The sequence below is a fragment of the Ammospiza caudacuta genome, chromosome 11, assembly GCF_027887145.1.
Source record: "Ammospiza caudacuta isolate bAmmCau1 chromosome 11, bAmmCau1.pri, whole genome shotgun sequence".
Taxonomy (NCBI): domain Eukaryota; kingdom Metazoa; phylum Chordata; class Aves; order Passeriformes; family Passerellidae; genus Ammospiza; species Ammospiza caudacuta.
In genome coordinates this window covers 26,750,738-26,778,507 of record NC_080603.1, presented here as the reverse complement: position 1 = coordinate 26,778,507, position 27,770 = coordinate 26,750,738, and the positions used below count along the sequence as shown (strand labels likewise).

Genomic DNA, 27,770 nt, shown 5'->3' with positions numbered 1-27,770 from the left:
CTATTTAAACGGGCGGCGCAGCGAGCCGGGGGAGCCGGGCGAGGCAGGGCGGGATGTGCGGGCACACGCGGCCCTCGGTGCGGACACGGCGGTGCTGACCCGCACCGGCCGCGGGCACGGTGTGCCGGCACCGCCCGCCGCGTTCGCTGCAGCTCCCCGCGCCTGAAAAGTGATCTCGCTCTGGAGTTACCGTGGATTTGGGTCAGGAGGCGGCAGCAGCGCCGAGGGAGCCGCGCCGGTAGGTCCCAGCTGAGGCTGCCCGGCAGCTCGGCCGCGCTCGGGGTCTGTGCCTGGGCCCCGCGTCCATTGTTGGTTGTTGCAGCGCGTCCGACCGGCGGAGCGGCTCTGTGTGCTGAGGGGCGGCTCGCGGGCCATGGCGAGCGCTCGGGGAGCGAGCCCCGGCCGGAGAGCGGCGGCTGCGGCGGGAGCATCGCTGCGGGAGCGCTCCCGCTCTGCTGCTGCTGCGGCGGGGCTGAGCCTCGGCCTTCCGCCGCTTTATTTTTAGAGCCGGTGGGGGATCCGGCTCTGCTCACCGAGGCGCTGCTGTAAAAATAGCAGCCAAACTTAAATGCTGGTCGAGCGAGGAATATGAATGTTGAAATGGCAGCGAAGGTATGGCTGGAGGAGATCAGAAGTCACTTGCTCAGCACCTTGGCGCTGCAGGGATCCTCTCGCTCCTCGCCAGGGCAGGGAGACCTGGGCTGCAACTACGGGAACGTCTCATTCTCTCCGGAGTCGAGGATTTTTAAACCTTTGGAGTTACCTGAAGGTGCCTTTGGTGCTTTGGAGGAATTGCCTGGTGTCTGTGGAAGAATAACAGATACGCCGATGACTTTGGGGTTAACTGCCAAACAGATATACCAGTTGCATTAAATTTAATCTAAAAATAGGAAAACTGGAGAGGCACTTTTTTTTTTTTCTTTTTCCTGGCAATACTAACCTGCTGTTTCCCAGGGAAATGGGAAAGCATTATAAATGAATGTTCCAAAATACCGAAGGCTCAATGAGAAATTTTCCAGGGCAAATCATCAGTAGTAAGAGATTATTGCCAAATTTTCTCTGATGTTTTGGATTTTGTTTTGAAGTGAGGAGTAACTTTGCTCGGAATGCATTTATCCAGGAAGTAATCCTTAATGTGCTCCACTCTGAGCATTGAGCCTGCATGCGAGATTGAAGAAGGCTTAATTAAATGTAATCAAATATTACAGGATTCCTGATTAAAAGGCATAGCACTTGCTTTTGGTGACGTGCGAGACACAGTGCTTATTTGTGCTTTAAAAGAACACAATTCTGCAGCGTGCAAGCAATGCCTTTCTCGGTTCCTGAGTAACCATCACCTTTCTGTTTGCTTCCCTGCCCAGTTTTAATTCCTGGTGCCCGGCGTGGCGAGAGGAGCCGGTGTGTCACGGCGGGTGCCACAGGGCGGGGACAGGGCAGGGCTGGGCTGGGAGAGATCCCCGGAGCCCCGGCAGGGCCGGGCTGGGAGCGGTCCCGGGAGCCCCGGCAGGGTGGCACGCTGCCCTCCCTGGGAAGCCGGCCCTGGCTCTCGGCTGCCAGCGGTGCCGTTCGGTTCCGCCGGGCCGTGGGAGGTGACACGAGGGAGGACACATGGCAGCGGAACGGGAACGTGTAGGTTTGCTCCTCCGGTGGGAGAGGAAGTGGTGCAGGAATGTCTGAAATGCGGGGGGGGACGTGTCTCATGCTGCTCAGGTCCGCGTGTGAGGGAGGCACAGGAATCAGCGCTGTCGTGTTCTCTTTGTGGGATAGAGCGAAGCCAGGCGCTCCCGTTTGTTGAACATCCTGACAGGGAGGAGGCGTCGGACCATCCCCCTTTCTCTCCTGCCCACCCTCGGGGGATGCGTGTGCGTGCCGGAGTGTCTCAGAGCCTGCATGTGCGGGGAGAGGAGCAGTGTGGGTTTGGGATTAATTAGCCTGACTTTGGCTGTTTTCATGCTTTACGTGCCTAAGGGCTACCCGCAGTCACAGCGAGGGGAGGAGTTTGCTGCTGCTGGCTCAAAATCCTCTCCAGGGGTGATCTTGTTCGTGTCAACCATGAGCAATTAGAGAGATTAACTGTCTTGTTTTCCTTTCTGCCCTAGGTTGGTTCCTGGGAGGCTCTGGGACGTTTGGAAGCGATTTGGAGAGAGCAGAGCGTGTGTCCGATGGACACCGAGGCGCAGCCGGCGTGCGTGGTGCCCCAGGCTCCCTGCCCAGCCATGAAGTGCTCTCCTTCCGAGGACTTTCCTCCCCAGGTGAGGCTGGCTGAGAAGATCCCCCCGGTGAAGCCTTGCTTCAAGAAGAAGCAGCAAGTGCAGAAGAGACTGGACACACAAACTCTGCGGGCTCTGCGGCCCATCTTCACCAGCCTGCTGGGAGCTGGGGCCTTGGACAGGGTCTTTGTGCCCCGAGGCCAGCGGGGTGGCCACGGGGATTTATGTGAACCTGCTGTGAAAAAGACTCTGGACCTCGGTACCTCTTGCCCTCAGACAGAAAATAATGTGACTGTGCTGATGCCAGCAGCTCCAGATGTGCAGGGTCAGCTGCCAGGAGCCCGTCCTTCCCCCGGGCATCCTGAGCAGGACGTGCAGTCAGGAGAGCAAGGTTTCTCCCCAGAAACTCCTGGAACTGCTGCTGATAATGGTAATGAATCATTCCAGGATCATCCTTTGCACCCAAGTGCTGGTGATGGTGCAGCTTGTCCTTTGTTCCCTGACAAGGTTCTGGAAAGCTACACATCTGGCTTCCTCCAGGAGAACAGCTGTCCAATGCAATACAACTTGACCCCAAGCAATAAATTCAGTGCTGGGATATTCCAGGACAAAAGCGAAGAGGCTTCCCTTGACCTGGTGTTTGAGCTGTTGAACCAGCTGCAGTATCACACCCACCAGGAGGACGGGATTGAAATCTGTGTGGATTTTCTCCAGGGCACTTGTGTTTATGGCAGTGATTGTCCCAAGCACCACACGGTGCTGCCCTATCACTGGCAGGTGAGGAGGACAGCAACCCAGAGGTGGCAAAGTGTGACCAACGACTCCCAGGAGCACCTGGAGAGGCTTTACTGCAACCCTGACAATGACAAGATCAAAGTCAAGTATCGGTAGGTAACTGGATTTACTCCCTTGCTGGGAAGGGTGCAGAAATATAACAGGATGTGCCTTTTTTTCCCTGGTACTTATATGCATGTTATAAACATCCAAGCATGTTATAAACTCTGGCACAATGTTTCTTGATTAATATCCAACAAGTTTAACTGGACAAAAAATTTTTGTACACTTGTAAAATTGTTATTTAGCATCTGGAATGTGTTCTTTGAAGCTGGAGGACTTGGAGTGTGTGAAATAAGAAAACTTCAGCTCTGTAGGAATCCAGAGACTGTTGCGGAATGCTGTGCTTGTTCTTGCCGTTCCTAATTAGTGTTTCCTCTGTGTTGGACAAAGTGGCAGCATGAAAGCCTTAGCAGCGCTGGGGACAGGGATGACAGAGCAGTTGCTGTGTGTCACTGTGAGCACAGCCTGCATCCTTCCATCCCCAGCAGAAAAGCACGGGGCAGCTCTGCAGGGTCCTTGGGAAGGGTCACATCACTGTCAGTAAATGGGGATGTTCCAGCTCATTCCCTGTGAGCAGCCTGAGCCACACGCTCAGAAATGCTGATCATCACTGTTAAAGCAGTTATTGAAGTTATTGTTTTCCCTGTTCAGAGCTTGTTTATTGACTCATTTTCTAAAATTAGCCAGCAGCTGTTGATGTGGTTGTGTGACCTGTGTGGGCTCCTGCACCCCGAGAGCTAAAGCTTCTTCAGCTTCTCCCCTGCAGGTTCCAGTGTGAGGAGCAGTGGGGAACAGTGGTGTTTGCAGGGTGCAGTTAGTGCAGGGTGCAGACTGGCTTGGTTTGGTTTTTTTTTTGGAGGAAATGTGTGGTGCAGTTGTGGCAGGGCAGATAAGAGAGGAGAAGTTTGCCAGGCTGGCACAACTCCAGTTCAAAGTGACATTTCTGGAGTGAGAACTTCACACTGCCTTTGCCACCTGAATCCGTGGGGGTTCTGTTCACTGCTTCTTCTTCCTTTCAGTTCCTGAAGAAAGTATATCCCTGCTTTCTCAATATTTTATTTTCATTTATTAAGCTGAGATTTCTCATTTGGCACCAGACCAAATCTAGTGCTTAAAGTCAGTGTGAGTCTTTATTTTCACCGAGTTTGATGTTGGATTAGACACTGAATTCAACCTTTGTCATAGACTGGTTTGGGTTGGAAGGGACCTTAAAGATCACACAGTGCCACCCCTGCCATGGGCACTTTCCACTGTCCCAGGGGCTCCCAGGCCCAGTGTCCATCCCTGGGCACTGCCAGGGATGCAGGGGCAGCCACAGCTGCTCTGGGCACCCTGTGCCAGGGCCCTTTTAGTGATGGCAATATCAGAATATGGATATCCCACACTGAAAATGAAAATGAAGTAGGATATGTAGTAGGGAACAACTACATTTTATAGAATTGTCTTGAAGAAATGTGCCAGTCTTTAATAAAAATTGAAAAATCTTCTAAGTGCATGACAGATAAAATTTGCTCTATTTTACAACAGAGGAACTTCTGTTTTCCAAGTGTTAGAAATTATTTCTGAAAACAAAACAGCACAGCCAGAGACAAGCCCATTAATGATTTAACTTTGAATTCTGTGTAAATGAGCAAATGGTTTTCTTTTAGAAGTTGTGTCAGCGAATCCATCAGTGCACGTGAGCTCTGTGTCCTGAAGGATGGACTTGGGGATGGTGAATGGAAAGGACACGGTGCTTGGTCATGGCTTGGTCACCCCGGGCTGGGAGGCTGCTGTGCAGTGCCATCTCCCTGCCCTGGCTCTGCAGGTCCCAGCCTGCTGGGGCGGTGGCACATGGATCTCTGCCTGTCTGATCCAGCGGGGACAGGTGTGTGGACAGGTGTGTGCCAGGGACAGGACGTTCCCTGAGCGGGAGGGAGGGGACAGGAGCAGCCTGGGCTGGCCACGGCCGGGTGGGACCCTGCCCTCGGAGCCTGGGGTGCTGACCTGGCCTGGCTGAGGGGTTCTGCCATACTGCACATTCACACTGGCTGCTGGGGAGAAATCCCTCCCTGGAGGGTGGGCAGTGCCCCAGGCCAGGCTGGAGCAGCTGGGACAATGGAAGGTGTCCCTGCCATGGCAGGGCTGGCATCAGCTGATGGTTAACATCCCCTCCAACCTTAGAAGAGCTGCATGGCTGGATATGTGTCAGTGAGACCTTTGGAGTGAAGCTCTATTTAAGACCAGAGCTTCTGATTCCAAGCTTTGAGTCTGATCCTCCTTGCATCTTTGGCTTGCCAAGGTTTTAAGCCAGGTTTTAAGCCAGGTTTTGAGGTGGGAGGTAACAATAGTTTAGTGTGCATCACCAGCTGCTTCTTATGCAACATCACCTTGTGGGGAGCACCTGGCAAGGTGTGCGGAGCCGCAGGTCCCTGGTGGTCACTCAGGCTGGTGCCAGTGTCCCTGAGCCCAGTGTCCCTGTGCCGTGTCCCTGTGCCCGTGCCCCGCCAGCGCCACGTCCCATGGTTCCAGCATTATTTGTTAAAGCCATTAATCTGCTATCGTGGTCAGACGAGCTTTGCAGGCCTGTCTGCTCCCTGGCAGCCCGAGGAAACGCCTGCTCAGCACTGTGCCTGCCCGGCCAGGCTGCTGTTTGTGCTGCTCCGTGTCCCACAGCTCTGGGCTGTGCTGATGGCAATGGTCCTGGCACCGCAGCTGCCCCCAGGGAGATGGGCCCCTCCACAAAGTGTTGGCCATCAGCTCAATTAGGGAATGAGCTCTAAATTAGGGTGTTCTTCAAGGAGCTATTTATATAAACCTTCCTTCCTCTTCATTATTGGGATGAGTAACGATGGAGATAAGTTATTGAGATGAGTAATGTAAAATACACATTAAGTTGTTGCCTCTCACCTAAGGGAATGTGATCTCAGAGGAGTGGCAAACCTTGTTTAGTTACTTTGTAATGCAACTCCTTCAGCTGCTTCTTGCAGTTTGGCCTCAAACCAGTATCATAAATTACTTATGTGTTTTTTGTATTCTTGAGTCTGCCAAGTATGTCGAGCCACATACCAAGCTATCTAAACAAATGGGGGAACATCAACTCAAGCAGGTTAAAGTAATTAGAAGCCCTCAGTTTTCTTCATGGATGTGAGGAGAGGCCCTGGGAGAAGTTCCAGCTTTCAGCAAAGAGAGAGCAGTGCCAAGTGCTGCTTTCCAGCAGGAGATGCCCACGTTGGGATATTTTAAGATGCTCTTTGCTAAGAGGAAATACTTGGCTGAGGAGCTGAGCAGGTTTCCCCACACACACACACCTGTCCCATCATGCACACATTGCTTTTCAAAACAAGCAGCAGCATTAGAGATTACAGCAGGATTTGTTTAAAACAACTCTGCAGTTCCTGACCCATCAGTTCCCCCTGCTTTGGCTGAAAATTCCACTTTTCCTCTTGGCACAAAGGGCTCCCAACTCGCCTGACACAGCAGCTTCTTGCTGTTGCTTTGATTTCTATCCTTTTTCTTTATTTTTCCCGTAATTTCTGTGAGTTTATGGGATGGCTCCTTGCAGCTGGGAGGGAGGCCAGAGTGGGGTGGCTGCAGTGGGGAGAGCAGGTGGCTCTGCAGGGGGACGGGTCCTGCTGGGAGCTGTGTCCCTGTGCTCACCCCGGCCCTCGGGTGAAGCCAGGAAATGACAGCACAGGAGGAAACTCGAGCTGTGCTGGGAAGGTTCAGCTCGGGCACCAGCAGGAATTTCTCCTGGGTGGGGTGGCCAGGCACAGGAAGGGTCTGTGCAGGGCGGTTTGGAGTGCCCATGCCTGGAGGTGTCCCCGCAATGATGAACGTGGCACTCCGTGCTCTGGGCCGGGCTGGACTCGGTGTTCCTGGAGGGCTTTTCCAACCCCAGTGCTTCCATGGCTCTGTAAATACAGAGTGTTCCACCGCAGTTATCAGGGGCATGTGAAGGGACGGGGAAGGAGAGGCACGGACACAACAAAATGTACAGGAAACTGGTTTTCCTTCATTCCTCTGTGTGTGGGACGGCTGCTCCTCCGGTGCTGACAGAATGTGCCTGACGTGTTAGAATCATACAGAGCACGGGGCAGGCATTTCAGGATGGAATCATGGAATCACAGTGTGCTTTGGCTTGGAAAAGACCCGAAAGCCCAGCCAGTGCCACCCCTGCCCTGGCAGGGACGCCTCCCCCTGTGCCAGGCTGTTCCAGCCCTGTCCAGCCTGGCCTGGGGCCCTGCCAGAGAGGGGCAGAGCCACAGCCTGAGGGCAGCAGCTGTGTGGGGATTCTGCAGGTCCCTGGCCCATCAAACAGTTAAATTTCAGAAGTTTTCCGTGTAATTCACACAGAGCCACAGCGTGTGAGATAAGGCATGTGTTAGTGATAACGGGGAGATGGGAAACCAGCTGAGAGTCCCTGTGTCTGGGTTTGGGGGAGGTTCTTGGCTATACCCTCTGAGTGGCTGGGAGCTGCTTTTCATTCCTTTCCAGCAGGAATGCAAGGCAGAGAGCCCCGAATGAAACTCCTGTGAAGAGCTTTTGGAAGCGTTTGCCTTGTGCTGTGTGGGTTTCTCTTTGCTGCAGTTCGCAGCACCATTTCCATATGAAATGGAGCTAATTGGCTTGGAGCTGTACAAAGGCAGGGAGGCCCTGAGCCGAGGAGGCAGCAATCACTGCCATCCCTGCTCTTGTTTCCTGTCAATAAACAGATTGCACTTTGGGGAACAGCTGTCACCTGGCTCAGGTCAGGCTGTCCTGGCCATAAAGCAGCTCCTCCTGACACAGATCAGGGTTTGCTCTCAGGAGCTGCTCCCAGGTGAGGCAGCAGGCTCGGTGCTGTGACAGCCCAGCCCTGCCCTGCCAGGACCCAGGGACACAAAGGGCTGTGACAATGCTGTGCTCAGCAGCAGCAGTGATCCGGAGCTTCCTTCCTGAGGGATGAGTAATAATTGGGAATCTGATTCCTGTAGTCATGTGTACACAGGAGTGGTTTCTTTGGGGAAGTTGGTTTTGGAAGGTGTGATGGGGAGCATTCATTTTCAGGAAAAGCCTGGAATGACAGGACAAGGGGAATGGATTTCCACTGCCAGAAGGCAGAGATAGGGGGGATGCTGGAAGGGAATTCCTCCCTGGGAGAGTGGGCAGGCCCTGGGTCCCTGGCAGTGCCCGGGGCCAGGCTGGAGCAGCTGGGACAGTGGGAGGTGTCCCGGTGTCCCTGCCTGTGGCACTGGGGGAGCTTCAGGGTCCCTGTGTGTAGCAGCTCTGCAGCCACTCAGAGCTGTGCTTGTGCTCCTCTAAAACACCAATAGTTTAGGTTAGAAAGGACCCTTAAAGGTCATCGAGTCCCACCCTTGCCTGGAGCATCTTCTACCAATTTACCAATGAAACAAACAAAGCAACCCCTCCGAAACACATCCCCATCCCAAACACATCCCCATCCCAAACACATCCACATCCCGAGCAGCTCAGAGCCCCTGGAGCCCAGCAAGCACAGGATACTCTGTTTGTGCTTCCCTGCAAAAGGCTGGGGTTGGAATTAGGAAACAGGGTGCCTGTGCAATCCTTGGGAGAGGGGCATGTGTTCAACATCCTCATTGCTGTGGAGTTTGAGAACTTACCCGTGCCTACACCCCAGGCCCCCCTGACCCAGGATCTTGTGTTCAGGAGTGGCCAGGAGTGGGTGCCTGGGAAGAACAAACAACTTCTGGTACAGCCTCTTCTCCTCCAGCAGCCCTGCCTCAAGGACTTCCTGATCCAGAGCTGGGGGGGTTACATTATTATTATTACTACTATTATTATTATTATTATATCCCTGCCAGGCATTCATCCAAGCTGTACCATGTACACACACACACACATATGCAGGCCAGTGTGTCAGCAGTTGTTTCAGGTTCACAAGCTGCCCCCCTGGCTGTGAAAATTCCAGAAGATTGCTCTTGCAAGCACCCCAGTCACCAACTGTAAAGGCAGGGGAAAACAGTCTCTCCAGCCTTGGAAAAAATAATCCCAGGAAAAGCAGCAAAGTCACTGCTTTTGGGTTCTTTTGTCCCCTGAGGACAGAGCCTTTGAGCAGAGAGGGAAATGTCTGCAGCATCTTTCCCCAGGGTGAGGTGTCACCTCCCACGTGGCCCAGGGTCACCACAGAGAGCAGCATGACTCGATGAGAGGGCAGATGCAGCAGAACCTGAAACTCACGTGCTGCCCTGGCTCTGGTGCCCCTCTCTGGGGCTGGAACTGAGAGGCCCTGATAAGATCAGGCTCAGAGGGGTTGTTTGTGCTCCTGCCCTGCTGCAGAGGTTCCTGTGGGCCTGGCACAGCCCAGTGCTGGTTCCTGCTGTGCTCCCGCTGCTGTGCTGGGAGGAGCAGCTGATGAACATCCCCTGGGAGTGTTCCCTGGCCTTTCCTCCTGCTGTGCCTTTCCATGGGAGCACATTGGCTCTGCTGTCTGAGCTCTGCTGTTGCTATTTCAGTACCTGCGCTTCCAAATTACACTCTTGGTTGGGTGCCCAGCCCTGGCACAGGCTGCCTGGTGGAGCCCCATCCCTGGAGGGGTTTGACAGCCCTGGGGAGGTGGCACTTGGGGACATGGGGCAGTGGTGGCCTTGGCACTGCTGGGGATGGTTGGACTCTGTGGGAGCTTTTCCAACTTAACCAAATCTGTGATTTCCATGGTCTTTTGAAGCCATTATCCTTTAAGTGATGTTTGGTTTCATGCAGGAGTTTAAACACTCAGGCCCCCACCCAAAGCTGTGCCCATCTGTGGGAGAGTCCTTCCCCTGCAGCTTCCATCGAGTGCACAAGGAGATAAGATCTGCTGCTGCCTTGGTGTCACCAGAAGTGTCAGTGCCTGCCTTGCCCTGAGCACAAAAGCTTCTGGTGCCTCGGGGGCCCTTTGAAGCCCCTGGGGCCGCCAGGTTGTTGCTGGTGCAGGGAGGAACTGGTTGAGTCAGAGAGAGAAGCTCAGCAGTTTCAGCAGGCAGGGAGCTGGGCTCTGAGCCGTGCTGTGTCTCACAGCTGTTGTGCTGGGAGCAGCTCTCGTTTCCTGCCGGGCCCTGCTGCTCGCAGCGTTTCTGTTTTTCTGAGCCTGTTTGCGGTAACTGGCGCCACGTCCCCGAACGCGGAGCGGAGCTGCAAACCACACGTCCTCCTGCCAGAGCCCTCACCAACTGATTGCTCTGCTCATCTCTGTGTACGTGACCTCTGGACAGTGTTTGTCCTGTGAATCTGGGGGATTCACAGACCGGGCTGCAGTTCTGCAGAAGGGTGGAAGGGAGAGCCCAGATATCCTTGTTTTGGCTGCACCAGGCTGAAAAAATCTATCGGTGTTTTAACTTGGAACTATCTCAGTCCAGTGTCCTGCAAAGTTTACACCTTCTGTTATTTCTTACATTTAGGGAACAGAGAAAATGAAACTTATTAGTGGGGTCACATTCTGCTGTTGAGAGCTCGTGGAGTTTTATTTTGAATTGTGCTGTTCTGCAGCACCAAATTTGGGTTGTGTGCTCTGTTCTTCTGAGAGTTCAACGTGCTCGTTCTCGCTGTGCAAACAGTTCCACTGAACTGCTTTATTTTATAAATAGAGACCTTTATTTGGTGAGTTGGTGAGGAGAAATTCTTCAGAAATTTGTTCTCACCTCTCGAGTCTCTGTGGGTCCTTTAACAAGGGCACTTAGTGCCAGGACAAGGAGAAGGCTTTAAACTGCCTGAGGGCTGGGCTGGATGAGATATTGGGCAGGAATTGTTTCCTGGGAAGGTGGGCAGGTCCTGGCACAGCTGTGGCTGCCCCTGCATCCCTGGCAGTGCCCAAGGCCAGCTTGGACACTGGGGCTGGGAGCACCTGGGGCAGTGGAAGGTGTCCCAGGGGTGTCACTGTATGGGATTTAGGCTCCCTCCAACCCAAACCATTTTGGGATTCCACACCTCAGACAGCTGCTGGGTTTGGGGTTTTGTCCCTCTGTGCTGAAAACCATGTGTTTAATGGCATACAAAAGGTGAGAATTGTCTGTTTCTCCTGTTTCCCCAGGGGCCAGGAGTGCTGGGTGGATCTGAACCTTATGAAGTTTTATGAAAGCTCAGAGTTCGACCAAATGCGGCGCCTGTCCACAGCGTCCTGCCCCAGCTCCAGCTCCAACTGCTACACGGTGTGGAAGTACTTCTGCAGGGACCACTTTGGCTGGAGGGAGTACTCCGAGGTATGGCCCTTCCCAGTGCTGCTGCTGATCCATCATGGTCAGCCTGGTTCCTCTGCACACGCTCAGGGAGGGGATCTGGGGATCCTGTGAGGATGAGGAGTCAGTGGTGAACTGGGAAAGCAGTGGAGGGACAGCTCTGCTGGCCTGGGTTGTGGTTCTGTGATCCTGTGACTTGAATCACCCTGAAAGCATCAGAGACATCAGGGCTGGCCAGTCTGTACCTCTGGGGAGCAAACCAGCTTGTGGCAGCACCAAGGAAGCTCTTCTGGAGCCCGATTTGGTGTTATGGCAGTGGGACAGCTTCTGCAGCCTTCAGAACAGCACCTCCATTTACCTTGGCAGTTTTTAATTGATTTCCCAGTCCCCAGAGCTCTGCTGAGGCAGGACATGCAGTGCCCGAGCTGTGGGGTGGAGCCCCTGGGCTGATGTTTGCAATGAAACCTCATCAGTGATGGCAGTCCCAGAAATAACTCCTGAGTGTAAGACCTGCAGAGAGTTGGGCAGAAATACCCCAAATAACACAGTGAGGGTGTTTGAGCTGCGAGGAGATCTGGGTTTGTGCAGGGTGGAACAGGAATATGAATTTTGGAGCGTGTGGATTCTCACATGTACTTTTCTCTTCACTGTTTTCCCCTCCTTTCTCCCCTGGTTTCCCCCTGGTTTCCCCCCATTTTCCCCTCGTGTTTTCCCCGTCTTCCCTCTTTTCTCCTTGTTTTTATCCCTGTTTTTCCCCCCATTTCCTCCCCATTTTACCCCCATTTCCCCCTCGTTTTCTCCCCATTTCCCCCCTGTGTTTTCCCCCCTTTTCTCCCCATTTCCCCCCTGTTTCCCCCCCCCCTTTCCCCTCCATTTCCCCTGCAGCCCGTGGTGAGGCTGATTGAGGAGGCGAGCTGCCGCGGGCTGCGCGAGGTGCGCTTCATCACCTGGCACAACCAGTACATCCTCAACATCAAGGATGGCTTCCAGCAGAACTCCTGCTTCCGCAGGGAGATCAAGAGGAGGCCCCTGCTGCGCTCCTGCCTGCTGCTCATGCCCTTCCTGCAGTAGGTATCCCCAAAGTGGGCCATTCCCACTGCCCTTCCTGCAGTGTCCCCAAACTGAGCCATTCCCACTGCCCTTCCTGCAGTGTCCCCAAACTGAGCCATTCCCACTGCCCTTCCTGCAGTAGGTATCCCCAAAGTGGGCCATTCCCACTGCCCTTCCTGCAGTGTCCCCAAACTGAGCCATTCCCACTGCCCTTCCTGCAGTGTCCCCAAACTGAGCCATTCCCACTGCTCTCCATGTGGGGCTGGATGGGGGAGTTGTGTTCCTGGGCTGTGACAGGGAACAGGCACTGTTGGGTGGGAAATGGGAACAGGAACCCAAAATCTGGGTCATGCTGGCAGTTTTTTCTCCTTCTGCCACTCTCCAAAGGAACATTTATCTGAGAACTCCTTGTTGAAATGTGTGATGTACCTTGTGGGCGATGCCCAATTCCTGTCCATTTTCCAGCATCCTGGGCTGTGGGAGGTGTCCCTGCCATGGCAGGGGTGGCTCTGGATGGGGCTGGGGGTCCTGCCAGCCCAACCCATCCCCTGCTGGTTCAATGGGGGCACAGGGTGTGCTCACAGAGCCCTCACCCCTCTGGGGTTTGGTCACAGCCTCAGCACACGTGGGCTGGCAGGTGTTTTTAGATTGAGGGTTTTTTAGATGGAGGTGTTTTTAGATTAAAGGGTTTTTTAGATGGAGGTGTTTTTAGATTGAGGGTTTTTTAGATTGAGGGTTTTACAGGAAGGAAACCCCAGGTTATCAGAGAGAAACTGGAGGGTGCCAGTAAAACACCAGTGGACTTGCTGTTTAGAGCAGTCCTGCTTCTCATCCTAATGAAAAATGAGGATTTCAGGGCTCCTATTTTATCACTGCTAAAATTATGCAATTCCCAACTAATTCCCAGCTAATTTTGTTGGACCTTGAGGGCTCTACACTCGTGAGGGATTGACCAGAACTGTCTGTGCCAGCTACCAAACCTACAGGCTAAAATCTGAGATTCTGTTCTGCACCAAACTTCATTCTGACTTTATTTATCCAAAGACCTTATAAAGCTCACTTAAAAACATGGATTCTTGGCAAGAACAAAAGTATTTTAAATATTTATGGGATCTATCCTTCAGGAGACAGTGTTGCCTCCACTTCCCACATGATGCTACCTGAGATTTGTTCTTTCCCTCACCTCCCACCTGCTTAAATCTGTTCTAGAATTGCAAAAGAATCCTTGAATAGGAATGAAAAATGTTGACTTTTTAGTGGCTTCCCCTGTAGAATAAATAACATAAATATTTTACACTAGTCAGAAGAACTGAACAAAGTACAACAGGAGATAGCAGGATTTTTATTGGATTTGATTCTTCCTCATTAATCCATGATTTACTGGCAATCTCTGCTTGCTCTTCCAGTCCAGTGTGAGTGAGGCCCTACAGGAATATTTTTTTTATCCATTTGCCCATCAAAGAGGAAAAACCAAATTAAAAACAAATGCCCACTTTGGTATTGGATTGCTATTTTATTAGCAATTTGTAGAACAAGTTTCTGGGTTTGTGCTCAGCTGTTAATAACCAGTGAGAAGAACTTGGAGTTGAGTCAAATCCATGCAAATGAAGGGAATCCTGGCCTTGGCCTGGAGCAGGAGGGAACAGCCAGAGAACACTCAGAGAGTGTTTCTGCCCTGAAAAGTGGGAGGGCTGTCACAGCTTTCCATGTGTTGATTTAAAAATAGACCTTTTTCCACTCAACTCCCCCTCCCAGTGCTTTTCCTTGGGTTTGGTTTGGTTCCTGGCCATCTGTGGGGTTTGGAGAGCAGCTCCACCCTGGGCTGGCCCAGCCAGGCTCTCTCCTGCCCCGGGGCACTGAAGGGTTGGCAGCTTTTCCAGAGAAATGCTTTGGGAAAATCCTCCCTGGTGGACTTTGGAGCTGGCCCCACGTGTTGCTGCAGCTGCAGGGGCTGTGCTGCTGTGAGCCAGGGCCCTGCAGGTGCCACAGGGTCCCACTGGTGCCCTTGGCACAGGAGGGACAGTCCAGGGAGTGAGGAGTTACTCGCTGAGTAAGGGCTGCTCTCTCAGGTGGGATCAGGGGAGCAGGGACACCAAGGGCACCTCTCTCAGTTCAGCAGCTGCCAGAGTGTGGGGATTGCACAGGGGTAGGAGCAGGGTCCTGCTGGTCTCCCTTGCTGGGTTTTCCAAGGGTTTTTCCTGGTATCCGTGGGGCTTCTTGGCCACAGCTCCCTCCCTCAGCCCCGCCTGTTCTCCAGGCAGCCTTCCCAGAGGAGGGGCAGGAAAATAACCAGCTGCAAATGCAAATCCACCTCTGTGTAAATGGCTGTGAAAATCTTCCTGTTTGGGAAGGGGCCTTAAACCCCATCCAGTGCCACCCCCTGCCACAGGCAGGCACTTCCCACCGTCCCAGGGTGCTCCAAGCCCTGTCCAGCGTGGCCTTGGACACTCCCATGGTTTTTAGAGGCTTTCCAGCCCTGCTGGGGATGAACTGGGGCTGGCTGGAGGCTGCTGAGGGTGTCTGAGCACAACCTTTGTCCCTCCCAGGACCCTGGGTGGCAGCTCTGCCCTGCCCTCGCCGTGCTCCAACCCTGCTGCTGCACACGACCTGTCCCCAGCTGCTGTCACCTGTCCCAGCTTCTACCCCGAGACCTGGATTGGAATGGATCCAGCTCAGGACTTCATCCAAGTGCCTGTTCTGAAGGAAGACAAAAGCTACAGAACCATTTACAACCTGTTCCACAAGACTGTGCCAGAGACCAAATACAGGATTTTAAAAATCCTGCGAGTGCAGAACCAGTTCCTTTGGGAGAAATATAAAAGGTAAGAGAATTGCAGTTCTTTAATAATGGATATTCCTAGAGAAGGGATTTTATAAGAGGGATTTGCATCTCCCCTCACAGCTGAGCTCTCCCAGAGGGTGATGCCGTGATGGGACCTGCAGCGAACGCTCACCTTCACTGCCATTCTGTGTTCCAGGAAAAAGGAGTACATGTCCAAGAAGATGTCAGGGCTGGACAGGATCATGAACGAGCGGCACCTGTTCCACGGCACGTCGCAGGACGTGGTGGACGGGATCTGCAAGCACAACTTCGACCCGCGGGTGTGCGGCAAGCACGCCACCATGTTCGGCCAGGGCAGCTACTTTGCCAGGAAGGCCAGCTACTCGCACAACTTCTCCAAGCGCTCCCCCAAGGGCGTGCACTTCATGTTCCTGGCCAAGGTGCTCACGGGCAGGTACACGGTGGGCAACCACACCATGAGGCGGCCGCCGCCCGTGGAGCCCGGCAGCATCACCAGCGACCTGTACGACTCCTGCGTGGACAATTACTTCGAGCCCCAGATCTTTGTCATCTTCAACGACGACCAGAGCTACCCCTACTTCATCATCCAGTACGAGGAGGTCAGCAGCACCGTGTCCATCTGACAGCCTGTGCTGCTCCCTGCCCCAAACCTCTCTGTGTGGGGAGGTAAAACCTGGACACTTCCCAACTGGTGAAATGACTTGGAAGGAAGGTCACTGAGGTGACCAACTGTGCACTTGCTGGTTGATTCCCTATGTGGAAATTGTACATATTTTTCCATTGTTTATAGTTGGAAATCTGTGCCTTTTGTTATAAAACACTGTTTATTTATGTTAGTAAATATTCATGTTTCAGAACGTGTCTGTGGTTGTCATTTCATGGTGTTCTGTGCCTGTCACACCCTGATCTCAACATTTCAGTATGGCCCTTTCTAGGGACTCAGAACCACATCTCATCCCAAGGATATTAAATCACACATTCCCCCAACTACGACTTCTTGTGATCATATTTCAGAGAGACTGGGGGAGAGATCACAAAGCTACCCCCTGCTCATATTTTGCATTATTGAACAGGACAACACAAACAGATCATTTTCTAAATTCAAGGAAAATCAAGAAGAGAACAGCATGGTCTGGGGGAGGGTTTAAAACCTGGGATGGCTTCCCAGCAGGAGCAGGGACACACAGTCTGTCACTTGTTGGTGTCCCTGCCGGTGCAGGATGGGCTCCAAGGTCTCTCCCCTCCCAAACCACTGTAATTTTCACCTCCAGGCCTGTGGTTTGGATGTACCTGAGGTGTCCTGTCCTCACTAGGACCTTTTCCAGGGATTGTGTGTCCCTGTGAAGGCTCCTGCAGAAGCACAGGTGTGCCTGGGAGCCCGCGCTGCCCTTGGGGAGCTCCTGTGGGGCTCAGGGGATGGGGAGGGACCCTCAGGCTCTGTGTGCTGGGGTCTCCCCAAACCCAGCTGTGCCCTGCTCCTGTCAGCTTCCTGGGGCCTCAGGGAAGCCTGTTTTTGCCGTGGCAGAGAATTCCCTGCTCCCACCAATACCCCAGTGCTGGTTCCTCTCCTCTGGGTCTCTCCTTGCCTGGGCTCAGCTGCAGGTGAGCAGAAGGGGAGGCACCCCCAGGTGGATGCAGTGACCCCGATCTGGGGAGTTCCCATGGAGGGTGGAGACACCAGCACGGAGAGTGGGAGCTCCAGCAGGGATGGGCAGCGTGGAGCTGCTCCTGTTCCTGACCACGGCTCACATCCCACGGGACGGCTGCAGGAAGGTACCGGGGCCAGGGAGGGCTGGGGGCTGCCTCAGGACAGCGGGGTCACCGCCGGGCTGGGGGTGTCCAAGCTGTGGCACTGGTGGGTTCTGCATTGGGGCTTGGTGGCTCCAGAATGGAGATTTTGGGTTGACTTCAGAGCCAAAGCCTCGGAATGAGGGTGGCTGTTCTGTGGGGTTGTGTTGAGTCGTTCCTCGCTCGAGGCTGGGCCGGGCACGAGCAGGACGGGAGTGGGAGGTGGCACAGCCGCTCCCCCCGAGTGGGGACACCCTCTCCTCTGCACTTCCCACAGGCAGGCAGGCAGCAGTGCTTGTCCTTGGATGTTGTAATGGGGTTTTGCCTTTCTGGGTGCTTCTCCTCGACAGTGCCTGGGGATACTCCCTGGGAGGGTCTGCCCCAACCTTCCCTTCCCTTCCCTCCCCACCTTCCCTGGCGCTGTGGGATGGGAGGGAGGCGCCGCTGACAATGCACAAAAATATTTATGGTGTTTCCTTGCCAACGTGCGGAGTGTCTGAGCCACCCTGCAGGGCTGAGCCCCGGCGGCTCCGCCTCGGTCACACGGCCTGGGGTCCCTTCTGGGCCGCCTGAGCCTGGCCCGGGCCACAGCCGTGTCCCCGTGTCCCTGTCCCGTGTCACCGTCACCGCAGTGCCCGGCCAGCCGAGCGCTGGTGATCCCCATCGTCCATGGGGGATTTGTGGGATCGCTCCGTGGGCAGGGGCGCTGGGGCAGAGCTGGCAGGGGCAGAGCGTGCCCCTAATCACGTTAATTGTTAATTGCCTCCCGTGTGAGCCGGCCGTGGCACCGTTTGCTCGAGGGACACCTGGGCAGGGACCTGAGACATCGCCCGGTCCCAAATCCTGCCCGAGAGGGACCCTGAAGACATCGCCCGGTCCCAAACCCTGTCCCTGAGAGGGACGCTGGCACAGAACGGGCCCGACCCCGGCTCTGCCAGGGGATGTCCCCGCTCCTGGCTCTGTTTGTGCCGGCTCGGGTGACGAAGGGCGGGGATGGGGCAGTGGCGCCCGGCTCCAGCCCCCTGCCCTGTCCCGGCCCGGGGAGCCCCCAGCCCTTTTGGGGTCAGTCCTGCCCGTGCCCCCTGCCCGGCTTCCCGTGCTGTCACCGGGGGAAGGATGGACCTGGTGACAAAGGAGTGTTTGCGATAAGGATCTCGCTGTGTCACTGCCGGGTTGGTGACACACCTTTGGGCAAGGCCGGCACTGGGAAAAGCCCGTCGGGGACCTGGTGGCCCTGTGGGGGTGGCACCGGTGGTGACCTGGCCGAGAGGGACCGGCTGGGCTGGCCGGGCCACGAGTGATGCTGCTGTTCCCGTGGGGGTCCCCGGGGGGCTCCGGTGACTGCCTGGGGACCCTGCATGGGGGGACTGCCAGGCCAGGGAGACAGCAGCCGAGGCGGTGCCAGTGAGGGGTGAGGTCAGCCCTGCGCGGTCAGTGCCTGCCTGGGATGTGTCAGGAAACAGCCTGTTCTGGACAGCGGGATAAAGGTGCCCCAGAGGCCGGGAGGAAGGAACAGCCTGAGCACGAGCTGATTTGGGAGCTGGGCAGAAGGGCAGGAGCTGTTCCTGCAGCAGCCTCTCGAGTGTCAGCAGCCCCAAGGTGCTCGGGAACAGCCAGGCTGTGCCCCCTGCCCGTGAATGGGCACAGCCAGACCGTGCCCCCTGCCCGTGAATGGGAACAGCCAGGCTGTGCCCCCTGCCCACAAATGGGAACAGCCAGACCGTGCCCCCTGCCCGTGAATGGGAACAGCCAGACTGTGACCCCTGCCCGTGAATGGGAACAGCCAGGCTGTGCCCCCTGCCCGTGAATGGGAACAGCCAGGCTGTGCCCCCTGCCCGTGAATGGGAACAGCCAGACTGTGCCCCCTGCCCGTGAATGGGAACAGCCAGGCTGTGCCCCCTGCCCGTGAATGGGAACAGCCAGGCTGTGCCCCCTGCCCGTGAATGGGAACAGCCAGACTGTGCCCCCTGCCCGTGAATGGGAACAGCCAGGCTGTGCCCCCTGCCCACAGGGCACAAACGCTGCTCCTGGGCCAGTCACCCTGGCCAGGGGCACCCACAGTGCTCTGTCCTGCCTGAGGTTTGTTCTGGTGATCCTGGGGCTGTCCAGCTGTGGGATTTCACCAGAGAATGACCCTGGAGATGTTCCTGTGCCCTCCGCCTGGGCTGCTGGACAGAGCTCTGTGGGGCTGTTTGGGGAAGTGGCTCCAAGGAAGGTGCAGGCAGTGGAGGGGAAGGTTCCTGGGGAGGTGTCTTTTGAGTGAAGGAGCCTTGTCTGAACCAACATCCTGCTCAAAGCAGGGTCAGCTCTGAGGTCACACCAGGTCCCTCAGGGCTGCATTGAGCCTGCCCAGCTCCTGCTCAGCCTCCAAGCACAGCAATGTCCCTGTGAGGGGTGAAATCTCCTTTAAATGCAGGATTGTGGTGGCCCAGGATGACACTCCCAGCTCCTGGGTGTGTGACCTCCAGGCTTGGGGCAGGGGCTGTGGGACAGGGGCTGGAGATGAGTGATGGGACCATAAATGGGTGCAGTGAGAGGGTTCTTGGGAGCAGGATGCCAGGGATGGGTGGCTCTGCCAGGGCTTCCATGGGATTTTTGTGCCTCTCCCATAGCACACCAGGGTTTTGCCTGGGAAAAAAATCCCTTTGCTTTCTGCTGGGGAAGCAGAGTGAGACAAGGCCAGGGTGCCCCGGTGTCACAGCAGGATGGGCACAGCCTGGCCCTGCGTTTCCTTCTGCTGCAGGGGAATTTGGTCCCCATGAGGGGCTGAGTCATGGGTGGCACAGAGCACAGCACACCAGAGCCTCGTGATGCCAGCACCAACCCCTGCTCAGCCTGGGGGCGGGGATCTTTTCATTTGTAGCTTTTGAGGTGCAAATCTGGAGTGAGAACTGGGGGATGGACACAGGGAGCATCTCTGGCTGCCCCTGGGGCTCCTCCATCCCCATCCAACAATCGCAGCACATCCTCTGCATTAATATTTATTTTTCTCTTATGGCTACAAAGTCTGTTTTTATGAGAATAATTTCCCACAGACCCAACAACAAATGTCAGGTTGACCTAAGGGTTGTTGTTGCCTCAATTTTCTTCGGGCTCCCTCTCGTCCAACCAGCCGGGTACAAGTTGTCTCATGCGTAATTAGCCCGTGATAAATCATCTCCTGCCTTCTCCCCGTGCACGAGGAGCACATTCCCATGTGCTGATCCACACTGGGGTTTGTTTGTCTGTGCACTCTGTGCACTCCCTGTACCTCTGCAGCTCAGCAGGGCCGGCCTCGCCCAGCCCTGTGCGGCTGCACGGGGCAGGATCCGTCCAGAGCCTGGGCTGCAGCTGCTCAGGGATGGGCTGAGCCTGGGGAGATCGTGCACAGGGGCTGGGGCTGCATCCCTGCAGTGCTCCCCTCTCTGGGGCTGCCCTGCATCCCTGCCAGTGCTCCTCACTCTGGGGAGATCATGCACAGGGGCTGGGGCGTCATCCCTGCAGTGCTCCCCTCTCTGGGGCTGCCCTGCATCCCTGCAGTGCTCCCCTCTCTGGGGCTGCCCTGCATCCCTGCAGTGCTCCTCACTCTGGGGAGATCATGCACAGGGGCTGCCCTGCATCCCTGCCAGTGCCCAGGCCAGGCTGGAGGGGCTGGGAGCAGCCTGGGACAGTGGAAGGGGTCCCCAGTGGCAGGAGAGGTGGGATGGGATTTAAGGTCCCTCCCAACCCAAACCATTCCATGGTTCTGGATGGCAGAGGATGGATGTGCTGCCCAGCTCGTGGCCCAGCCTCTCTGTTAGTCCATCCCCGATGCTGGGGCAGTTCCTGGCTGTTCCCACCTCAGCTCTCCCCCAGAGCAGGTTTCCCCAGGCCCTGCCCAGCCTGGCTGCCCTGCTGCTGCCCCAGGCCGGGTGTTCATTGAGAGCCACCCCAGACCCCTCAGCTGGGTCACAGGAAGGACAGCACAGGGAAGTGCTGCAGTAAATACCACTATGGAATCAGGTTGCTGTTTGTTTCCCATGAGCTCCGTGTTTGCACAGGCAGAGCAAAGGGCTCTGCCTTTCACTCGGATGCAGCTCCGAGGCCAAGGCACCACTGATGCCTCCTCCAGATAATCTCAGCTGGGATCTGCTGAGCTCACAAGTCTCCTGCTGACAGAGATGTTCCAGGTGCTTTCTGACTCATTCCTGCCCATTTTTCAGAGCATTAGGCATGGGAAGCACATTTCAGAACGGTCTGATAGAACCACACAAGTGTTTCTAGTGCTCACATTTGTACCATGTTCCAGAGGCCATTGTAGTGCACAAAGAGCAATAATTACTGCAGGCAGCAAAGCAGGGAAAGGAGGAATATTGGTTTGCATTCAGGGCACCCTGTGTGTCCTGGCCTGGAGATGCTGTGGGGCTGCAGGGGTGAGGTAAGAGGAGGCCAAGAGTGGAACCAGGCTGGGACACCCGGGGGGGCTCACCTGGGCAGGAGCAGCTCCAGGAGAGCTCAGAGCCCTGGCAGGGCCTGCAGGGGCTCCAGGAGAGCTGCAGAGGGACTGGGGACAGGGATGGAGGGACAGCACACAGGGAATGGCTCCCAGTGCCAGAGGGCAGGGATGGGTGGGACATTGGGAATTGGGAATTCCTGCCTGGGATGGGATTCCCAGAGCAGCTCCCAGAGCAGACTGGGACACAGTGGTGCCTCCAAATCCTCATCATCTCCCATGCCAGGATGCGAGCAGGGAAAAGGCAGGATTCATTCCCTGACTCTCAGGGATACAAACAGGGAAAAGGCAGGATCCATCTCCCTGACTCTCAGGGATACAAACAGGGAACAGGCAGGATCCATCTCCCTGAATCTCAGGGATACAAACAGGGAACGGGCAGGATCCATCTCCCTGAATCTCAGGGATACAAACAGGGAACAGGCAGGATCCATCTCCCTGAATCTCAGGGATACAAACAGGGAACGGGCAGGATCCATCTCCCTGACTCTCAGGGATGTGAGCAGGAACAGGCAGGATTCATTCCCTGACTCTCAGGGATACAAACAGGGAAAAGGCAGGATTCATTCCCTGACTCTCAGGGATGTGAGCAGGAACAGGCAGGATTCATTCCCTGACTCTCAGGGATACAAACAGGGAAAAGGCAGGATTCATTCCCTGACTCTCAGGGATGTGAGCAGGAACAGGCAGGATTCATTCCCTGACTCTCAGGGATACAAACAGGGAAAAGGCAGGATCCATCTCCCTGACTCTCAGGCATGTGAGCAGGAAAAGGCAGGATTCATTCCCTGACTCTCAGGGATGCACCCCGCTCCTGCCTGGAGCACCCACCATCCCTGGAAGGGTTTGAGGTGTGGCCCTTGGGGATGTGCTTTAGTGGGAATGGGGGCCCTTGGTGGAAGGCTGGACTCGGCAGCTTCTCCAAGCCTGGCTTGGAAGTGCAGTGTGAGCATCAGCTGCTGCTGAGCTCTGTGCTCGTGGCTCGGTGTTGCAAACATCTGGCAGGCCGTTGTTTGTTTGTTTTTCCACCTCACACACATTTTCGTCATTTCTGCCGGGGGTGCTCCGGGGAGGCCGCAGGAAGCCAGTCTAGCCAGGGCAAATCTGGGCTTGCTCTGGGAGGGAAGTCGGCAAGAATGAATATTTGCCCTGTGGCATCAATTTCCTGTCTAGCATTCTCCAAAACGCAGCTGGAGAGGGCCCAGGAGCACGGATGTGTGTGCCTGGCACTCCCCTAGCAGGGCTGGGAAGGAGCCCTGGCTCTTCCCCTCCCTCCAGAATTCCCAGAATCAGCACTTTGCTGGGGAGCTCCTCTCCTCGGGAAACGCCAGGGCATTATTCAGTTTAATGGCCCGTGTGGGAAAATGCAGATGCTGCCTCGGGACACGGAGTGATGCAAGGGATGGCTTGGGAAGGAGGGAGGGAAGGAGAGAGGTCGGGCCACTGCTGGTGATCCCTGAGCCCCCCGGGCTGGGCAGGCACCTTCACACTGCCTGAGCTTTAATTGGCAGTGAATTTTTTAATTTTAATGATCCCTTTCAGGGAGCTCAGGAGGGGCAGCTCAGTGCCATGTCCATTGCTGGCATCCTGGTGGGATGGAAGGGCACAGGAATTGCTGCTGGTTGCTGTGTAGTTACAATAATATCAAAAAACCCCATTCTAAACCTGATTTATTTTAAATGTGCCTTATCTATGACACAAATTTTGTTGTGGGCTTCATGTAGAAGGCTTTGGATGCCTCGGGTTTGGCATGTGTCAGGTTTTAGTGGATCACAGAACATCCTGAGCTGGAAAGGACTCACAAGGATCATCAAGTCCAGCTCCTGGCCCTGCACAGCACAATCCCAACATCCCAACATGTTCCATCTGATCACAGGCTATGATTCCCACAAGGACAAGCATCAGCTAACAAAAGCTGGCTTCACGTGGGCCCAAACGACACCTCTCATCCCCATTTTCACCTTCCTTCTAGCAAAATTTATTTGAGAAAGCCTTTCTTTGTCACTTCACAGAGTGCTGGCAGTCGTTGGTTGTGGTTATGGAAATGCTTATTTGAATAGTTATGGGAACGAGTTTCAGCTGAGGGCTGGTTTGGCTGCAGCCCCACCCAGCAGGGCTGGAGCTGCCCTGGCAGCCCTGGGTGGGTGGCACTGGGACACCTCGGGAGCACCAGCTCCCTGCAGCCTCCTCCAGCCCAGCTGGGATTTGTCCTGATCTCCCCATCCCTTGTCCTGATCTCCCCATCCCTTGTCCTGATCTCCCCATCCCTTTGTCCTGATCTCCCCATCCCTTTGTCCTGATCTCCCCATCCCTTTGTCCTGATCTCCTCATCCCTTTGTCCTGATCTCCTCATCCCCGAGGGCTGATGGAATCAAAACCCCTGCCCGATTTGGGTTGGGAGGGCCCTTAAAGCCCCTCATGTTCTCCCCTGCCCCGGGCAGGGACACCTCCCCCAGACCAGGTTTTTCAGAGTTTAAACTTTACTTACAAATCAAATGCATGCTGAAATTCAAGTGCTCCCCTGACAGCGTTGTGGGTTTGGATTTTATTCTTCTTTTCCTATTAAGTCGTGTGCTGTGACAGCATAAGTAATGTGACTGTCTTTGGCAGTCTGGTCATCTGCAATGTGTCTCGAGGCTTTTGGGGGGGTAAAGCAAGCAGAGCTGTAGCTGTTGGGCTGAGCGAGGATGTGGAAAGGGGATCAGGACCCGGCTGCACAAATAAGTTGATTTTTTCCATCTTCCACGGTCTGTTTTCCTTTTGCTGTGTCTCTTATAAGACCAATTAACATTAATGGGAGTTGTAGAAACAGACTCTTACAGGAGGAGCTCGTTAGCTCTTCCTTCCTGTGGTTTTCATGCTGAGTTGCTAAGTTTTATGGATTAGCAAGAATTCTAAAAGATATGGCAAAGCAATGCTGGCTCTTGCCATACTGAAGTGCTTACTGAGTGAGTTTAATGAGCCAGGTTTGGGAACGGATTGGCAGCTCCATAAGTAACCAGACCTCTGGAAAATCCATACCAAGGCAACCTGATCAGCCAGCTGTACAAATATCCCACTGACCTCTTCCTGCCAGACAGCCTGATTCCTGAGAAACTCTGTTTCCAGGGGAAAACCACGAGAAATTCCCACAAACTGTCCTTTCCCAGCCTGCCAGGGAGGGAGTCACACCCGGGGCAGGCCTGGGGGATCTCCTTGGCCCAGCAGTGCTGCAAGGATTGCTGATCTCCTGGGATAACTGGGACTCCCAGCCATCCTCCATCCAGCTGAGATGGGATTTTTGTGGGTGTTGTGTATTTAATTCAGCTGTGAGAAACCTACAGCCCCTGACATCACTTCCCTGGCCGGGGGATGTTTGATTTTTCCCACGTTATGGTGGGATAATGAGATGTGTTTTCCTGTGTGGTCTCCCAAGGGGCCCTCGGGCAGGAAAGATTCTTCCCCATTTCCTCTTTTCCCTGTGAATTGAGGGAATGCAAGAGCACGAGGGACCTGGGTTGTACCAGAATGTGAATTTGCAGGTCAAAGAGTGAAATATCTGAATTTCAAGTCTATCCATGTGGATTAATTATCAGGATCACGGGATAAATGAATGTGGTTGAGCAGGAATGACAGAACTGTGATGGAGAACATGGAGGTTGGGAAATGCCCTCCTTTTGGGAGAGGCAAGTTTTGGAAATCTTAAATAAATGTAGGATTTAAACAGAGAAATGTCACTGTGCAGTAGCTATTTTGACATTGCCAGCTCACCTCCCAAGCCCTGTTGTTTTGAAATGAGCTCTCGGGGTTGAGTTTAACATCCTTGCTTTCAAAAACCCAAGCACACAAAAGGACAAGGTTTCCTTTCTCGTTTTTACTGCTGTTTCCAGTCCAGCTCTGCAATGCTATTTTTAGAAGCCTGTGTTTTAATGCTGTGGCATGAACTGCTGGGATTTCCCCTGGCTGATATAAAAGAGAGGATCTGCACTTTGGTATTAGCAGTCAGCCAGGAAATCCGTGCCTGGTGCCAGAAATGGGCCTTCCTTCATAAATCTGTATTTATTTTCATTTCCTTGAGCAGCAGTGACGTGCCAGATCAGCTGTGCTGCTGTCCTGACACATTCTGGAGTGCCATGGAGCAGGGGAGGCTGGGCTGGAAAGCAGAGACAGGATTTGCCTCTGATTCCCTGGGGACACGCACAGCTGGGAAGTGCTGGCTTCAGGGAATGGGGATGGGACTGTGATCCCATAAAGAACTGGCAAAAGGCACTTCCACAGGGAGCTTCACACGTTTCAAACTAAGTGATCAGTCCTGTCTGATTGCCCTTACCACCTTGACAGAATTGTCTGTTATAGATTTCTTACAAAGCAGGAAAGCTGTGATCCAGTGGGCTGAAATCAATGGAACAATCCCTGGAAGTGTCTGAGGCCAGGTTGGACGGGGTTTGGAGCACCCTGGGATAGAGGAAGGCGTCCTTGCCCACTGCAGGGTGGAATGAGGTGAACTTTAACGTCTCTCCCAACCCAGATCATTCCACGATTCTATAATCCAGAGATCTGGATGCTCTTTCAGCTTGGCCTGTCTGAGCAAACCTCTCTTTCAGTGTAAAATGAGGATCATTCTGCCAGTTGATCGTTTCATCATCCCTGGAGGTGTCCAAGGAAGGCCTGGCATGGCACTCAGTGCTCTGGGCTGGGGACAGGATGGAGATTGGTCACAGATTCGGTCTTGGAGGCTTTTCCAGCCTCAGTGGTTCTGTGATCCTATGACTCAATCCACTTTCTGTGCAGTCTGTGAAGGAAAAAGGCTCTGTATGAATAACCTTTAATTACGCTTCCTTTTGGATCCAAGTTAATTCCCAAAACTCCCGTGTCCTGTGGCTGGTCCCTTCCCCTCCACTGGGAAGGCTTTTCAGGGTAAGGGTTACGTGAAGCACTTTCTAAAGTTCTATTTTTGAGAGTTCTGAAAGGTGACACCTGTGTGGAAGTCATTGCCATCCTTAAAATAACCGGGTGGCAGCTCGGGGCACCGTGACATTGGTGGTGAGCAGGGACACACGTGGCACAGGGGGAGTGGGACTGGCTCTTATCGGAGTTTCAGAGCACCAGGTACCGTGGAGCTCAGTCCTGACAGGGCCCCAAGGTGTGACAGCTCAATAAATATTGAATGTGCCCTTAATCTCGGGGCGGGGAGTGCTGTACCCCCAGCAGGAAGTGCTGATCCTCCCCGTGTGAGTGCAAGATACTACAGCGAGTATCTCCCACCCTATCGGCCCAGATATGGGAAGTGTACTCAGAGGGATATTGTGCAAAGAGCAAACAGCAGCAGGGAGAGCTTTTGTTCCACAGGCACCGAGCCCAGGTCAGCAGGTGACACACTGCAGAGCTCCCAAAACTACAGGCTTGGAGCCAGATCTGACTTGGTCTGGAAAGGGAGGTTCCCTCCCCAGAAAGGGGGGCTCAGTGTGGGGAATGGGAGAAGGGACAATGCAGGGACAGCGGGACACAGGGACAGTTGTGAGCTGATCCCAGCGCTGGGCACCCCAAATCCTCCCCAGAAAGGGGGGCTCAGTGTGGTGCTCTCCTGCAGAGGAATGGGAGAAGGGAGCAGGGACAGTGGGACATGCTGTGAGCTGATCCCAGTTCTGGGCACCCCAATCCCTCCCAGAAAGGGGGGCTCAGTGTTCCTGCAGAGGGATGGGAGAAGGGAGAGCGCAGGGACAGTGGGACACGCTGTGAGCTGATCCCAGTGCTGGGCACCCCAAATCCTGCTGGGGGATGTGGCTCTCACCCCGCAGAACAACCCACGGCCCTTCCTCTGAGCCCTGAAGAAAGGCCAGCAGGTCAAGGCCAGGCAGCTGTGTGTGTGTGACTGTGGGCTCTGCGGGGACACAGCCATGGCTCGTGAGGGGAGGCTGCAGTGTGGGTGCCAGGCTGGCTGTGTGTGGTGGTTTCCCGTAGCGCAGCCGTGACTGATGCCCTGTGACAGCCCGTGCGTGGCGCCTGCTGCTCTGCTGGTGCAGCTGGGGGCTCTGTCACTGCTCACCATCACCTCACGACAGCAAAACTCTTTGGGAATGAAATTTTCTGCCACGAAATGGGGACTCACGAAAGCAGTCGCTGCAACCCCTGGGAATGAACTCACTTTTACTTTGTCACGGTGCCGTGAGAAAACGGAGAATTCTGTGGCGCACTGTCCCTGTGCGGTGTGACGGGGCTGTGGGGTCCTGAGTGGCACCTTTGGCTTTAAGCCATCAGCCCTTTAGCATGGACCCACAGAGTGTGGCAGCAGCCTGAGTCCCTGCAGGAACCCCAGGTCCAGCCTGAACTCCCAGCAAGGCTTGTTCTTGCACACAGTGATGAGATCCCAGGATCCCTGAGGCTGGAAAAGCCCTTGCACACCTTCGAGTCCCAGCTGTGACGGATCCTCACCTTGTCTCAGCCCAGAGCTCTGAGTGCCACCTCCAGCTCTTTCTGGG

General features: G+C 54.7%; 1 protein-coding gene across 1 annotated transcript; it reads left to right on the top strand.

The window, feature by feature from the left end:
- Positions 1-46: 46 nt before the first annotated feature.
- Positions 47-15,816, top strand: TIPARP (TCDD inducible poly(ADP-ribose) polymerase). Its single transcript, XM_058812394.1, has 6 exons — positions 47-238; positions 2,100-3,097; positions 11,056-11,224; positions 12,086-12,267; positions 14,797-15,072; positions 15,229-15,816. The coding sequence occupies exons 2-6, from the start codon at positions 2,163-2,165 to the stop codon at positions 15,674-15,676; spliced, it is 2,010 nt and encodes a 669-aa protein (XP_058668377.1). The 5' UTR covers positions 47-238; positions 2,100-2,162; the 3' UTR covers positions 15,677-15,816.
- Positions 15,817-27,770: the final 11,954 nt, after the last annotated feature.

Bases quoted from the DNA above. Each gene is read 5' to 3' on its own strand.
- TIPARP (XM_058812394.1), top strand. From the start codon at position 2,163: ATGGACACCGAGGCGCAGCCGGCGTGCGTGGTGCCCCAGGCTCCCTGC. The intron at 3,098-11,055 runs GTAGGTAACTGG...CTGTTTCCCCAG, and splicing joins AAGATCAAAGTCAAGTATCG to GGGCCAGGAGTGCTGGGTGG. The intron at 15,073-15,228 runs GTAAGAGAATTG...TCTGTGTTCCAG, and splicing joins CTTTGGGAGAAATATAAAAG to GAAAAAGGAGTACATGTCCA.